Source organism: Rhodamnia argentea, chromosome 2 (genome assembly GCF_020921035.1).
Source record: "Rhodamnia argentea isolate NSW1041297 chromosome 2, ASM2092103v1, whole genome shotgun sequence".
Taxonomy (NCBI): domain Eukaryota; kingdom Viridiplantae; phylum Streptophyta; class Magnoliopsida; order Myrtales; family Myrtaceae; genus Rhodamnia; species Rhodamnia argentea.
This window is the reverse complement of record NC_063151.1, coordinates 2,880,129-2,896,463: the sequence shown is the minus strand read 5'-3', so window position 1 is coordinate 2,896,463 and position 16,335 is coordinate 2,880,129. Positions and strand designations below refer to the sequence as shown.

Here is a 16,335-nt window from a genome sequence, read left to right as displayed (position 1 = left end):
ACTCAACTTGTTTTGCCAGGTGAAGTTCGGATTGAGTTTGGATAATAGCAAATAGTTGTTGTCATTCTCCATTGCAATACCTAGAGCGATTAAATCCTTGAAGGAGAGAGCAAAGAAAACGTAAATTAACAAACAGTTTTAGAGAGTAAGAGCCTTAGGAAGTGATATGCCCCCAATCATTGAATTAGGCCCGAATCCACAAATAATAATTCGAGCGTGGGCTAGCCCATTAGTGCCATTGGACTTGACCCAGCCCAGGCCCAATCAGGTTAGGGCCAGGGAACCAACGGACTGGGCCGTGCGCTGAAGTTAATCCACAGAAGACATTTTCCTATAGATGCAGCAAGAGAGATCCTAAGGATACTGGCAGTTTGACGCCCAAGAAATCAATGAGAACCTCTCTTGCCTCATTGAATCCTTCTATCAAAATTGTTTAGACAAAAAAAAAAAAAAATTTTTGATTTTGAGCCAATCGGGTATCACTCCACATCAAACTGTGTTGGGAAGCAGAAAGAATGTTCGGCCGGTTTCTTCCAATGAGAACTGGACACGCGCCCCACATCTCCACGTGCTTTCTTTCGTTAGTCTATGGTTTATGAGTTGGATTAGGCCTTGATTTGTTTGTTTTTGTATGGTGTATGAGCTAACAATGCTTAGAACTCAGTTCTGTTCATACACCATCAAATGATAGCTAGCTACTAATAAGGAGACTGTTGTCCGACTCTTTTCACAAATTTCATATTGGTAAGCCGGGTGGAGGTTCTATATGTAATTCTATTGTATATCAAATTTATTAAAAGAGGTAAGCAATTTGAAATTGGTGCTTAGGCCTTTTCATCTTCGCCATAGAAGCCAGAATCTCATCTTCCATTTTGAATCCGGAGGGGACAAGTTATACGAGAAAAAATCCTCCGAGCTGAATGCATGTGAGGATTAGTCGAAGCTATATTCATATGACATACTTTTGGTGAGTCGAAGCTTCTGATGTGACTAGACTTTTATGAGCTTTACTACTCAAGTTGAAAATGTATTAACATATTATTAAAAAATTACCACGTCAGTCTTAGGCGGCTAAATTTAGCCGGATGGATTGAATTAACAAAAATGGAAAAGGTTTAGAACTTAATTGTAAAAGAAAAAATTAGGAATGAATTAACACAATTACAATAAGTTTAAGACTCTTTTTTTTTATAATTTTTTTGATTGGCAAAGAATATAATCGAATCAAACCTACAACCTCGTGGATGAGGCCAACTAGTTCGTGCTGTAACTTAAGGGGTTTGATTCCAAAAGACATAGTGTTCAAAAAGGCGCTTATAGATTTCAACCTATAACAACATTTAACATTTTATGGAAACAAAGTTTGCATGGATGGATGGCCTTAATATCGTCACTATTTTCAATACTGATATTATTAATAAGAAAATCTTTAGACTTATTATTCAAGAACTTATTCAAAAATACTGTAATGAAAGGAACATAGGAATAAGACTTGGCGAAATGTCATGAAGGGATTTACAGCTCGAGCCATGCTGAGATATCCAATTTAGGAACTGGAGGTCACCAGTTTAAATCCCGCCAACCACTTTTATAGGCCAAATGGCCAGATTAGACTAGTTCATGCGATTTGTTGGTTGTTCATGGGCTTCGAGATAATCGGATCTCCACGCTCATGCTCTTGGATTATGAAAAAAAGAATAGTTTTCGACAGGAACAAAATGCTCGACGAGAAGCTTTGCACATGTAAAAACACATTTAATTAATTAAAGCTATTGAAGACAAGATTAACTAAATCTTAACTCCTTATGTTTATAACTTTGGATATTCCATTTTTTGATTCTGTGTCACGTAACGTGTTGGGATACATCTCTTCAATTTGAACAACAAGAAGCAATGGGAAGGGCCATGAACCAGCCCTAGAAAGAATGCAATATAATTTACGAAATCATTAGTGAAGTTTAAAACTTCTATGAACCAAAAATTTCTTTTTGTAAATTATTATTTTCACTAACCAGATCACTCAAAGGGCTGGGCCGTGCAACGATGACAATTTAACGTCGATCGAGGCCAGTGATGTGTTCGACAACAACTACTTCAAAAATCTAGTGTGCATGAAGGGCCTTCTACACTCGGACCAGCAGCTATTCAACAATAGATCAGTCGACTCGCAAGTGAATGCTATAGCCGCGACTCGGTCGCCTTCTTCACCGATTTCGCCGATGTGATGTGAAGATGGGAAACCTTGGCCTCTCACAGGAACGGATGGACAAGTTAGAACTAATTGCAGGAAGGTTAATGGATCCTAATCAAGCGATTAGCTGTTGCAAGGATGTTTGGACAATTACTAATCCACATAACAACTGAGCCCACACATTAGGAATGGGTCAAAACCCATTTTGACAGGTATACCTATAATAAATAGCTGGATAGATCCATCAAGAACTCATAAGTACGGGTGTATACAGAGCTATTGCACTTGCAAACAGCACAGACTTTGATTATGGGTAGCGCATTACTCTTTACGGAATCAAACAGGATACCTTTCATGCACTTGTACTTGCCATGAACTTCTTCGACATCATTTTAACCGTTCAAAAGTATCGAAATTGGCCAGACGATACTCGTTATCACAAGACCAGCGTCACTTCGAATTGAACTATACATGCAAGAAATCTACCAAGACACTAATTTCCTTATTTTTTTTTTCTTTCTGTCAACGTGTTGGAGTTCCTATTAATGTGATTTCCAATCACCTTTTTAGTTGTTTTTGGCTCTATATACATGTGGGGATCGCAATAGTTAGGTGGTTCAATGAAGAAACATTCAACCAAGGAGTCGCAGCAATGGCGGGGGTCGAGAGCTAAAAAATTAGGTATTCTAAACGATAATATTAGTTCATGATTTGGGACATGTGATCTTCCTCAATCTTTAACAAAATCTCTTCTACTTGGAACTAATAATCGTTCCATGATGTGATATGAATTTCAGTGCATAAAATGGATGAATGTAATTCCTCTAAATTTTGATGATCCATCATAATATTTCATTCATAATCCCAAGATTGGCAATACATAGCTTACATGTAACTTAGAGGGGCTTTTTTTTTCTTTCAAATAAAAGGATGGATAGAGGTGATTGGTGCTAGCATCTCCGCCCCACCTATGGCACACACCAATTATGGAATATTTAGTTTCAGCGATAATTACTCCGCATTATCCATGACTCAAAGGCCCAAAACTTATGAGCTCGACACCGCAGCCCCTCTAAGATTCTAGCAGTCGGAAATCCCTCTACACTAGGTATGCCGTGGCTTGGGCATCTTAGCACGAGTGGTTCAGAGATTTGCTCATGACTGGAATCGAACTTGCGATCTCGTGGACGAGGTCAACAAGTTGATGGTGTAACTTAAGGAGTTTCATTCCACGAGATAGTGTTAAAAAAGGCGCTTATAGCATTCAACTTATGACAATATTTAACATTTTATGGAAAAAAAGTTCGCATGGATGGATTTGAATAGTTCATGCGATCAGTTGGTTGTTCATGGGCTTCCTGATAGTGGGATCACCATGCTCGTGTTCCTGGATTATAAAAAAAATCAAAAGAAATCTCAGTTATCGATGTGAGCAAATAGCCCGATAAGAAGATTTGCACATGTAAAAACTCATTTAATTAATTAAACCTATCGACCACGAGATTAACTATATATAAATCTTTATCTTTATATGATTGGATATTCCAATTTAGATTCTTTGTAACATGTAACGTGTTGGGATACACTTCTTCAATTTGAACAACAAGAAGCAATTGGAAAGCGAATAATCAGGTTAGCTAGGTTCAATTTTTCCTCAATTTTGGTCCAAATTAGACACGCAACTCAAGTTTTACTCTAAAAGTCTATTCCGAAAGGCATGTAATGTGATGATTTATGTCACATCTGTGGCCCAATTTTCCTAAAGCTTGAAGAGGTTTTTTTCGGAACGAAAGCTCGAAGAGGTTGCTGGCTTCTTCAAGTTGCAATTATTTCCACTTCCATTCATTATTGGTCTTGCCATTTTCGTTGACCCCTCGCGAGCCGTGGATGTGTACAACTCGTGCATGCACTGGCTTCCATCTTTTGAGGGACCTACAATTGACTCATCATGCTAATGCCGCCGCCACTAAACATGTCGGGAGTTCTTCATTAATCCCGTCGAATTCAAACGTTACCTTCTCCAAAGTTTACCGTCTGCACAATTGTGTTAATGTCAATCACGAGGATGGACCGATGAATGGGATTGATCAATAAGGAGATTGCCAAGAAAGAGTCCAAATTCGAATTCGTTAATATATCTTTTTTTTTTTTAATATCCAGGAATCCGCCGGTCATAATCGAGCCACCTCACCAGCCGCCCTTTGAACGGGGCGAAGGCCCTTTCCGACGGCGACTATACCTAGAGGGAGGCTGGCCCCGCAACCCACCAAGAAGGGCCCCCACTTAAGTCCGAGAAGTGTCAATATATCTTGTTAAACTCTCATTCACTCAAAAATTTAAATCAATGAGTTATGGTATATTAAGTAGGATTCTTAAAATACATCTCATATGTGCATTTGAAATGATCTTCATTCGGTTGCTGATTTATTAGGCTTTAAATGCGTGCGGACTTTGTGAATAAATGCAAGCAAATGTCGGCTCTCCTTTCAGCCTCTTCTCAGAGTAAAACATGCTGAAGATTCTGACCTTCTTCTTCTCTTTAATCACGTTTGGACATCATTAAAGGCTTCAAGGAACAACATCTTGTTTACATTCTTGCCCCCTCGACACAAAAAAAAAAAAAAAAAAAAAGCAAGTACTCGCAATTCGGTTGGCGTGTTTCGATTTGGACGATGAACCTCCATTTTCAAATTGGTAGGTTCATTCTATTTTGATCTCTCAAGCCACGCAATAATCTTCGTTGAATTTGAAAAGGGGATTTCTGACCAAGCGATGACGAACCTATGCTCGGACTAATCAAATTCGTCACGTGCTCGTACGTTGTGAATTCAATCAAGACCGTATTGTAACACCAACCCCCCAATTATAAATTAATAATCGTGGGATTGTTGTAATGTCCTAGTCTCTCTATCATTGGATTGAAATCCAATTTTTATCCCCCGTGGGAGTACAAAACTTAGAAAAACTGAAGTCTTTGAGCAACCTTCGTTGAATATGATTGAACAACTTTAAAACAGATTAAGATCTCATAGTTAACTATAGAACTAGCTCATAGATCTATATAATGTCCCTTTCTCTCATTGATTTCCCATCCTTCTTATTGCAATTGTTGATAGAAATTAAAAGAGCATATTCTTTTATCACTCTGTACCGTCGCAATATGAGCTATCCATACTATTCTCCTCCGCCGCCACCTCCTGCTTGCGACTTTGCCGCGCCGCCACCTCCGCCGCCGCCAACTCCAGCATGTGATTTTGGCATTCCACCTCCTCCGTCTAGCCCCTATAATGTTCACCCACCACCGAAACCATCGCCTGCGTTGTGGTCATCTCCACCACAGCACAGCCACCATGACCATCGTAAGCCTCCGCCTCCACCAGCCCATCGCCACACCCATCCAAAGTCACCTCCACCTCCACCGCCATACTCTCCCCACCATTCCCACCCAAAACCACCTCCGCCGCACCACCGCCAGATACCGCCACCAACATCGTACAATCATCATGGCTATCACAGCCCTCCCCCTCCTCAACACCCCAACCATCCAACGTCGGCCCCACCACCATGCAATGATCACCACCCTATCCATCCAACCCCACCGACATCGCCACCCAAAAACCACCATGAACCACCACCATCAGGTCCATCACCACCACCATCTTATCCTGAATCACCACCAACTCCCTCTCCCTATCCAAGTGCACCATCACCAATGCAACACACTCCTCCAGCATCTTCCTCTCCATATAAGCCACCACCACAAGAAATTCCGCCGCCGCACTCAAGCAGAGCTCCAACTCCCACGCCATCCTATCCACCTACGAGCCCCAGCTCTGCACCACCGCCTGATCTCACGTCGCCCCCAACCCCAACTCCTACCACCAACAGTCCTATTCCACCACCACCTCATTCGACTCCACCTCCACCTCCACCTCCAGTACCAACACCGAACCCTGGCTCACAGCCGCCGCGATCACCACCTTCCTCCTCTCCCACTTCTCCAATCAGCCAACCGCCGACAAAGCCAGCAAGTGCGCCAGGCCCTTCTAAGAGTTCAAGCCGACCACCAAAATCATCACCCCCAAAAGCATCACCACCCTACAACAATCTCGCGCCTCCTCCAAATAATGTGTACACCCCGCCCATCTATGGCGGGCCATCGCCGCACAGATCACTAACCCCGTCATCCTCGGCTCTTCCTCCACTACCTCCTTCCTCTGGAGGAGGGAACCACACCACAGTGATCGCGGTATGCGTGTCGCTAGGTGGCGTCTTCATTCTGGCGTTCCTCGCACTGGGGCTCTTCTGTTTGGCTAAGAAGAAGAAGCCGGTGATGGCCCCTGCAGAAGCAGCAGCCGCTGCTTGCGTGGATGTGGAGGAACAAGAAGTAGTCCATGAGGTTATAACAACCGGGCCGTGCGGAGAACAGTCGGCGACAGTCGACATCGAGGACGTCATCGAAATTCATGCAGCGGGTGGTGCAGAGACCGGCTCTGGGGTCGGTATAGTTGCTGCTGGGGCTCAAGCTTCTTGCGAACTTCGGCCGACCGGTGGTTCGTGCCATGACGGTTCGGGACGTAACAGCAACTGCTGAGTCTGCGAAACTCAGTCTGACCTCGAACCGTGCGCAACGGCGAGATTTTCTTGGTCGTCACGAGCTTGCGACACCTTGTTCTTGTGGGGGAAGAGATCGTATCTGGCATGTGTGTGTTCATTCTTTAGGGTTGTGGACTGGATTGAATAGTGTTTTTTTTTTTTTTTTGGTTGCTAATGACGTGAGTTTGCCATGCACAGAAACTTTGATGTGACGTAAGCATGGGCAAATTGTCCTCTTCTTGTTAAAATTGTTTTCTTGGATTTGTGGTCATTCGTTTTACATTTTCTTTGTATTGATTACAATGATTAAAACCTACTTTGCATGTTCAAATATGAGAATCCAATTCGTAATTAATTAAGCCATTCCACGTCTATAATATTTACATGCTTTATAGGTGTACTGCCTTCCGATTTCGAACGTATGATGTGATTGATATACTAATCCTATTCGGGTATACTTAAATTCAACATGACACTATCATGATGTATAAACATGAATTGTCAAATCTAGCTGTGAATGTCCCGGGCCAGCACTTGGGATTGCGGTCTTGCTGTGAACACGTAGGCTCCTTTTGACTTATTCGACATTTAATGGAGTCATCTAATCTCGGCTTCCTTCGCTAGCTCACTTGCTTATTAGAATCGTACAAACAAACGCTTAGGTTCCATGTAATTTGTTGATAACTTACCGGCTTTTCTATGAAGTTATCAACTTTTTATAGTTTTTTTTTTATCTGAACCTTTTATAGTTTATGTATGAGCACTTTTTGCGCTAACTTACCAACTTCTATTTGCATAACTTGCGTATTCGCATTGTCTTCCCTGGAAAATCATGGGACTTTCCAACATTACTCAGCATCCGCATTAATTATGAAATTCATCATAATACTAGTGTACATCTCTATTATTAGCCCTTGGATTTGTGTACATTTCTAAGTTTACCCCTTGGATTATCCTTTTAGGCTCCCCTTTTGGGGTTAGAACTGGAATGCTTCTCGTGGGCCTGTATTAGAGATCTAATGCCTTATAAAAAGCAAAATCATCCAATGGGCCAAATCAAAAAGATAATTGCTTGCTAGTCTAGGCCTAATAAGCATGCAATTACGCAAACGAACATTCCTGCTTTTGTGGCATTTATGTTATGAAGCGGTTAGAGATAATGACACAAATTGCGCATTAACTTTAGCCTAATATACAATGCGATCCTTGAGTTTTTAGTTTGTTAAATGTGGACCATGAACTTTTGGTACATATTCAATGTAATACTGAATTATTAAAAAATATTTATTATTATCCTTTCATTAATAAAGATGAGGGACCAATTTGAACAAATTCTTATATAGCCTAGGGATTAAAATGAATATATACCAAATATTCATGGACCATATTAATTAAATTAAAAGTTCGGGGACCACATTGCACATCGAGGTAAAGTTTATGAATTACATTGAACAATTAACAGTTCAAGGATAACATTTCACGTTAAGCCAAAGTTCATGAATTATTTATGTTATTTTTCCCGGCGATTACATGGAAAACAAAGTACTTGCCTCCAAGTTCAAAACCGTCGTGAAGTGTTTCATAATGAAACAGCAAGTACCCGAGTGCGTTTTTACAACCTAATAGCTAAACTTTTTTTTCTTTTCAATCAAGTACCTCAACTTTTAAAATTTAGTGCCATGTGAGGCCTCCATTAAAGTCGCGGACGGAAAATGCCAACGCGACAGTAACGTTGTTAAGTAGTCATCATTTGTTCTTATTGTCGTCATCCGATATGGCCTCTTTAAATGATGCCACGTCTGCAGAGACATATTGGACGACTAAGATTGCCAAAGTCAACACACACACACTCTCTCTTCCTTTATCAACCAACACGTAAATGAAAATGGCATAATCTGTCGTTAGCAATTGTGCTTAATTTTTTGCTGAATAAGCGAGCCGCAATAGTAAAAGTTGTATGATTGTAGCAATTTGTTTATCACACACCTTACGTTGAGCCCGATTGAGAAATTGATATATGTGATTGAATTAAAAGTAAGTTTAGGTACTCGATTAATATAAAACAGACAATTCAAGTACTTCTTTTTCTGGCTACTTGTGGTCATAAATAGATACTTTTAAGGGTGTTCTGGTGCTTCATGGCATTATTATGTTTGAACTTAGATTTTTTTTTTTTTTGCACAGCTCAAAGATTTATTTATTTAGTATCTTTTTTTCTTGGGGGTACTCATAGTCGCTTCTAACTATTGCCGTAATTAGCTGGCGTGTTAGGACATGTCCAGTGAAAAAATTGGAGGTCCGGTCGCGTGTGAACCGTTTAGCGATTTGAGGCCACCACATGTCTAAATTAATTGATTGATGGGACTTGCAGGTTTTCCCCAGGTCCAAGAAGCTTGGCAAAATCGCAGAAATGCCTCCATAGCCCCAAATCTTACTCTACAAATCCGTCCTCGGGTACGTTTGGTTCGGCTTTTGAGAAAAGTCATTAGAAAAATGCCAAGTACATCAGGTTAAACTGATTTTTTTAAATGATATTAATGTTTGATAAATTATAATTTAAAAATCCATTTAGAGGCAATTTTGATTTAAATGTAGTTCGAAAAAAGCACACTTTGTAAATGACTTTTACTAATTTTCTTTTTTGAAAAGGATCGGTGGCAAATGAGGCCAAATCCAGTCTGGCCGGTGAGATTTGTGGCCTTGCCGGTGGCTGAGCCCTTCATCGGTGACATCATGCAAGGTAAGGATGTTTTCGAAATTAATGAAAGTTTATCAAGGGCAAAATAAAAAAAAAATGTATTGGCATTTCGAAAATGATCAAAGCCCTATTCCCAAACGCACTCGAAGACCAACTTCGAAACCCCAATCTTCCTTTTGGTCTTCCTTCACTTCACTCTTGCCATCCCTAAATCCACAATCCTCACCCTTGATAGCCCCAAAATCTCATGCCTCCAATCTGGTGCCTCAATTCGTACATATGTTCGGTTCGATTGTAATCTCGGACTGGTCGGAGAGGAATCGGCTTCGAGCGGGGCATCAAATCAACGTTGGAGGTTGGCGGAGAGGGGGACGCGATACATGTATGATGATATTTTTTTTAATCTTTTTTCATATAAACTTTCAAGTTTTCTCCGAGCCACATCAATGCCACGTGTCTTAAAAATAAATTAAAAATTACATCAGTTTTTTCGTTAACTAAATTGGACAAAATTAGTTGAAAGACTTAATTGCATCAATTTTATAAGTTTTAGGATTTTATTGCACTTTCTTTAAATTTTAGGTTTCAATTACACTTTTGTGATAAATTTTAGGATTTTAATGCATTCATTCCTAAACTTAACATCTTGGTGGCTTTAATAAATTAATGTTGATTCCAAATAACTTATTTGATTATTAACGTAGGCAAGTCAAAAACAAATAATAGTTGATAATTTTCCGTAAAAATTAAAGTAATTTTAACTCATTGCCACGTTACATAAATAATTTCGATAAAAAATTTTTACATAAATAAATGTATGGTTGTTGAAATGGTTGGTAATTGAAACAATTGGGTAATGTCGGCACATTCGTGAAAATGCTGGTAACTTATCAACGTGCTACTATCTAAATAAATGACCAGTCAAAATTTGTTACCAACGGATTTTGATAATTACCGTCGTGGTCCACATTTCACCAGCAGCATGAGAAAGTGTTCCCATTTTTTGCCATGGAATTTTAGACATAAGCGGAAAAGATCAGTGGGATTGACAAAAGTGGTAAGCACAGAACAATTAAAGACCGGTAACTTCGATTTCTCCGCTGCATTCGAGAAAAAAATAATGATAAAAAATACTTTTTTGAAAATAATTTTTCAGTTTTCTTTTTACCGTTTCAGGTTGTGGAACTCATTTTTTGAACTTCAAGGCTTCATTTGTTTCGCGATTTCTTTTTCATTTTTTCGGTGTTTAGATCGCTTAGGGAAAAGAGCCAATGGAAAATTTAATGATTAAATTCAGGAATTTATGACTAGATATCGGTGTTTGGACTAGAAACTCTACGTTTGGACACGATAACCTCGAGGCTCGTGCACGGGCCCTAAGCAACAAACATGGGTCCGTAGGCTAGGGCTGGGTCCACTGGAGATCATCAAGGCCAAACCCATGTCCATATAGGCCAAGCCCGAACCCCGGTGCCCGAGCTCGAGACACCAATGGTCATCTCGAGACTTCGACATTGGGGCCCAGGACCATTGAGGTCCGGCCCAAGACGTTAGTGCTTATGCCCAAATCCCTAGGGCCTAGGCCCGGGTCCATTAAGGCTGGGCATAGGTTGATAGAGGCTAGACCCGAGACCCTAGTGTCTTAAGTACATCAAGGCAAGGCCCGAGTCCAAAGATGTTCAGCTTGGGACACCAATGCTACTGTGTTGAGAACTCGGCGTACAAGCCCGGGTCCATAAAGGTTGAGCCCAAGACCCCAGTGCTCGTGCCCGCATATTAGTTCGTAGAGGCCAGGCTCTCATGACCTCAAAGCCCGTGCCTAGGTCCAAGTCCATCGAGGCCAAGCCCGAGACCCTAGTACCCATGATTGGGTCGTTAACGCCGGAGCTCAAGACCCCAATGCCCGTGCTTAGATCCCAGCACTTAAGCCTGGGTCCATTAAGGCCATGGCTTGGAACTCTGATGCCCATGCTCGAGACCGGGTCCCCGACGCCCATGCCCGGGCCCTTGGTGCCCTAGCTCATGTGCCCATGTCGAAGTTCGAGTCTTTGGTCTCTGTGCCCATGTCCTCATGCCCTAGACCAAGTTGGTTGAGGCTGGGCCAAGACCTTAGCACTTGGGCTTGTGTCCAGTGAGGCCAAACTCGGGACCTTAGGCATTTGTGCCCAATTTCATCACGGCTGAGCTCTGATCTATCAAGGTCAAGCTTGGGGCCCTAGTGCCCGAGCTTGGATCCAGAGAGGCCGGGTCCGGAACCCCGAAGTCGTACCTTGATTCTCGACGCTCAAGGTAGGGACCCCGTACCCCTGTCCTAAGCGCGGTCCCAACACTCAAGGCTAGGACCCAACGCTTGAGATTGAGTCTCTCGTGCCGGGACTAGGTCCATCGAGGTCGACCCTAAGACCCCGGTGCCTGTGCCGGTGCCATTGCCTAGGTCCTTGATTGCCCATGCGCAAGTCACTAACGCCCGATTAGTGTATGTTTAATTAGAAAAATTAAAATTTTTCTTATCAAAGAACGAAAAATATTTTCTAGTTCATTTTCATGTTTCAGCCAAATACCTAATGATATTGTCATTTTCTTAAAAAATATTTTTCAATCACGAAACAAATGAAACCTAAGCATGCATACATTCTTTGACCGAAAATGATTTTCTGTTGGCTAATCATTTTCATTAAACCAAATGTGAGAAAGTCCAAAAAACTAAGTCGTAAAAAATCATTTCACTCAAACAAATACATCCTTAATTAAAAGGAGATCGTCTGGCGATATTTACGAAAAAGGAAAAAGAAAATCTCTTTAAGTTTCGACTCCAATGATTCCGAATAAATCCAAGCGGTTAGAATATCTATTTCATTGCGATAAACTGAAAACCCTTCTCCCGTCTTTCTTGTTCAGACGACACAACGCGGGCGCATTGTCCCGGTCATAAGCCGCACAGAACCGGACAATTGAAATCTGTCCAAAAATGCGAATCCAAAGTTCTTTTTTTTTTTTTTGGTCAAATAAAACTTTCGTCGCTTTTGAGTCTTCGATATACTTATCGTCTCCTTGAAAAGAATGTTTTGTTCTCACGTGCTTTGTCTTTTTCTCTTTGTTAAAACTGTTTGCTTTTTTATAATCGTGTGGGTTCATCGGTTGCGGTGGAGGTGGCTCGGAGATGACGTGTGGATTTCGATTTTCTTTGTGTAGCCCAGTTATTGTAAAAAATAGTTAATACCACAAGAAATATCAAATCGACACATCCGTGTCGTATTTATCTCAAAAACAATTTCATGTCACCAAAAACTCGCGATAGGTCCGTTCAAAATTTATAGTAAAATTGGAGCAGATGAGGTACGAATGTACCGAATTTTGAAGTTCGATAATTTATCTTTAATTTTCGTATTTAATTATCACCGAACCTGGCCTTCTTGCTAGTATAAGTCGTTCCCGATTTTGGTCGACTTCATCATGGAAATAGATCAGCATCCCACTTTCGAAGAGAATCACTTCTCTCGTCAATGGCCTTTGCTTCAGAAAAACGCTAAGACTACGTTTGGCGCTCAGAATAAAAATCATGATAGGATAAATTTTATCATATCCAGTGTATGGTTCCTGCTCAGGATAGGATACTGTGGATATAAAAGGAATATACCCTGGATATAATTATCCCATGGAAGAGGTAGGATAAAGATATATGAGATTTCTTTTGTTCATGGTATAAAAATTATTTTTTCTGAATAACAAATTTCTTATATAATAAAATTAAAATAATTATTATATTTAAATATATTTGAATTTTAATGTTAAAAAGAAAACTCAAAATTAAAAAAAAAACTAATTTTCATTTTTATCTATCATAAATCTTATTTATAATTTAATTTCTTTCTTCTTTATAATACGTAGTTTGTATGTGCGTGTGTCTACAGACACACACATATATATATATCCTAGTAGCAATATCATTACATATTTTAAGTATAATAGTATAGTTTATTATTTAATAAAAAATTTATTAATAAATGATGGAAGAGAATCAAAATGATGATAAAAATAGATTTATAATTAAAAAATAAGTAAAAATGGAGTAGAAGAACCCATATTTTAAGTGAATATATTCAAATTTGAAAATGATTTTTCTAATTCTTGAAGAATGAGGGGCAATGAAATTTCTAAAAAAAAAATCGCGTCTTCATCTCCTTCTCATCTATGTCTTCAGTTCATGTGGATGTTTCATGATTACTTTGTAATTTTTTAGTTCACTATCAAAGTATACGAAAACAGCGCGAGAATTGAAACTTCTCCTCCTTCTTAGCTTTCCAGTGCACATCAAAAGTATAAGAAAAATAGAAAAAGAGTCAAACCTCCGTAACTTTGTGTTTCATGTTGAAGTTTAAAGAATATAGCGAGAGAGGCAAAACTTTACATAGTCATAAAGATGAACGGTTATATTTTCTTTCTCTTATCATATCCGGCAATGAATTATGAGATATTCTTACAGTTTTCGTTTGTTTATTTTTATATTTATTTACATCGATATGTTGTAAATATCAAATCATGAATATAATATGACATGAACATATCTGAAAGGTAAATGGTGTGAGAAGCGACTACGAAAAAAAGGTGTTTTTGCCCACACAAGTCACCCTAGCGAGCATGACTTGTCAATCGTGGGGCACCGTTAGTGGCGGATAATGATATATGCCTTTGGCACCAATGCCCGTAATGTCTAATTCGTGCTACCTAGCGTGATCCTCGTATGCACTAACTCTTTGTAGGCTCATACAGCAAGTAACGTGCTCGGCTTGTATTGAAGGGGACATTTCGGCGATAAGATATTCTGTCGTGCATCATCAACTATCAACAGTTGGATGACATTGATTGACCAAAAAAACAATTGATTGATTGACAAATCGAATCGCGACTTAAAAGTGCGTTCGCCTCGGGTCCTAGAGATATTCTTACAGTTTTCGTTTGTTTATTTTCATATTTATTTACATTGATATGTTGCAAATATCAAATCATGAATATGATATGATATGAACATATCCGAAAGGCGATGTGAGAAATGACCACGAAAAAAAGGTGTTTTTGCCCACACAAGTCACCCCAGCGAGCATGACTTGTCAATTGTGGGGCACCGTTAGTGGCGGATAATGATATATGCCTTTGGCACCAATGCCCGCAATGTCTAATTCGTGCTACCTAGCGTGATCCTTGTATGCACTAACTCTTTGTAGGCTCATACAGCAAGTAACGCGCTTGGTTTGTATTGAAGGGGACACTTCGGCGATACGATATTTTGCCGTGCATCATCAACTATCAACAGTTGGATGACATTGATTGACCAAAAAAACAATTGATTGATTGACAAATCAAATCGCGACTTAAAAGTGCGTTCGCCTCGGGTCCTAGAGATATTCTTACAGTTTTCGTTTGTTTATTTTCATATTTGTTTACATCGATATGTTGTAAATATCAAATCATGAATATGATATGACATGAACATATCCGAAAGGTAAACGATGTGAGAAACAACCACGAAAAAAAGGTGTTTTTGCCCACACAGTCACCCTAGCGAGCTTGACTTGTCAATCGTGGGGCACCGTTAGTGGCTGATAATGATATATGCCTTTGGCACCAATGCCCGCAATGTCTAATTCGCGCTACCTAGCGTGATCCTCGTATGCACTAACTCTTTGTAGGCTCATACAACAGGTAACGCGCTTGGTTTGTATTGAAGGGGACACTTCGGCGATACGATATTTTGCCGTGCATCATCAACTATCAACAGTTGGATGACATTGATTGACCAAAAAAACAATTGATTGATTGACAAATCGAATCGCGACTTAAAAGTGCGTTCGCCTCGGGTCCTAGAGATATTCTTACAGTTTTCGTTTGTTTATTTTCATATTTGTTTACATCGATATGTTGTAAATATCAAATCATGAATATGATATGACATGAACATATCCGAAAGGTAAACGATGTGAGAAACAACCACGAAAAAAAGGTGTTTTTGCCCACACAATCACCCTAGCGAGCTTGACTTGTCAATCGTGGGGCACTGTTAGTGGCTGATAATGATATATGCCTTTGGCACCAATGCCCGCAATGTCTAATTCGTGCTACCTAGCGTGATCCTCGTATGCGCTAACTCTTTGTAGGCTTATACAAAGGGTAATGCGCTCGGTTTGTATTGAAGGGGATACTTCGGCGATACGATGTTATGCCGTGCATCATCAACTATCAACCATTGGATGACATTGATTGACAAAAAAAACAATTGATTGATTGACAAATCGAATCGCGACTTAATAAGTGCGTTCGCCTCGGGTGTTAGAGCAGCCCGCTCGGCTGTCAGCTGTAAGTCTCATTCCGCTCGGCTGTTTAGCTTTATGCATTCTACTCATTTTATCCACGACGTGACACGTATGTTTGATCACGATACAAGAGCCGTAGAGGAAAATTACAGTTTTCCCCCTTTGGGAAAACTCCTATTTAGTGGCGCAATGTGTCAAAATATTCCGCAAAATATTCTAATTTGCCACCAAGCAAACCGGCCCCATTCCGAGAGGGCGAACGGACAGAGAAGAAAAACGACTACTCAATCTCCTCCGCAATTACTTTTCAAATGCACGCTTCTCCACCATTGCTTTCCTCTCCGCGAGAGCTCGCTGCGCCTGATCGTCTCTCGAGCTCAAACACTTTTATGGTGTCTTCTTTCTTTTTCCTTTGTGGGGGTATACAGAAGAAACCTTAACTAGAAACAATCTCAAAGGGATCGGGCGGCGGAGAGAGCGAGAGCAGAGCGCACGGGAGCTTCGTCATGGTGGAAACCATGGAAGCGCCGCAGGGCAAAACC

The 16,335-nt window shown here is 40.3% G+C and overlaps 2 protein-coding genes across 4 annotated transcripts in view; both read left to right on the top strand.

The window, feature by feature from the left end:
• Positions 1-5,227: 5,227 nt before the first annotated feature.
• LOC125313862 (protein TRACHEARY ELEMENT DIFFERENTIATION-RELATED 7A-like) lies at positions 5,228-7,048 on the top strand. Of its 3 annotated transcripts, XM_048274654.1 has the most exons (3): positions 5,231-5,645; positions 5,796-5,829; positions 5,869-7,048. In XM_048274654.1, exons 1-3 carry the CDS (start codon positions 5,256-5,258, stop codon positions 6,783-6,785), a joined length of 1,341 nt encoding a protein of 446 aa, XP_048130611.1. In that variant the 5' UTR covers positions 5,231-5,255; the 3' UTR covers positions 6,786-7,048. The 3 variants fall into 3 exon arrangements, with proteins under 3 accessions (XP_048130609.1, XP_048130611.1, XP_048130610.1); XM_048274652.1 differs by having other exon boundaries at positions 5,228-5,829; XM_048274653.1 differs by having other exon boundaries at positions 5,232-5,645; positions 5,796-7,048.
• Positions 7,049-16,269: 9,221 nt separating this feature from the next.
• The window catches only part of LOC115749871 (purine permease 3-like), a 33,445-nt gene continuing 33,379 nt past the window's right edge, over positions 16,270-16,335 (top strand). Inside the window, exon 1 of the mRNA XM_048275117.1 lies at positions 16,270-16,329. Coding sequence (XP_048131074.1) covers positions 16,300-16,329 — 30 coding nt within the window. The 5' untranslated portion in view covers positions 16,270-16,299. The remainder of the gene's footprint in view (positions 16,330-16,335) is intronic.

Excerpts from the sequence above, each read along its gene's own strand:
- LOC125313862 (XM_048274652.1), top strand. The coding sequence starts at position 5,256 with ATGTCCCTTTCTCTCATTGATTTCCCATCCTTCTTATTGCAATTGTTG. Across the intron at positions 5,830-5,868 it reads CCACCATGAACCACCACCAT|CAACTCCCTCTCCCTATCCA; the intron begins CAGGTCCATCAC and ends CTGAATCACCAC.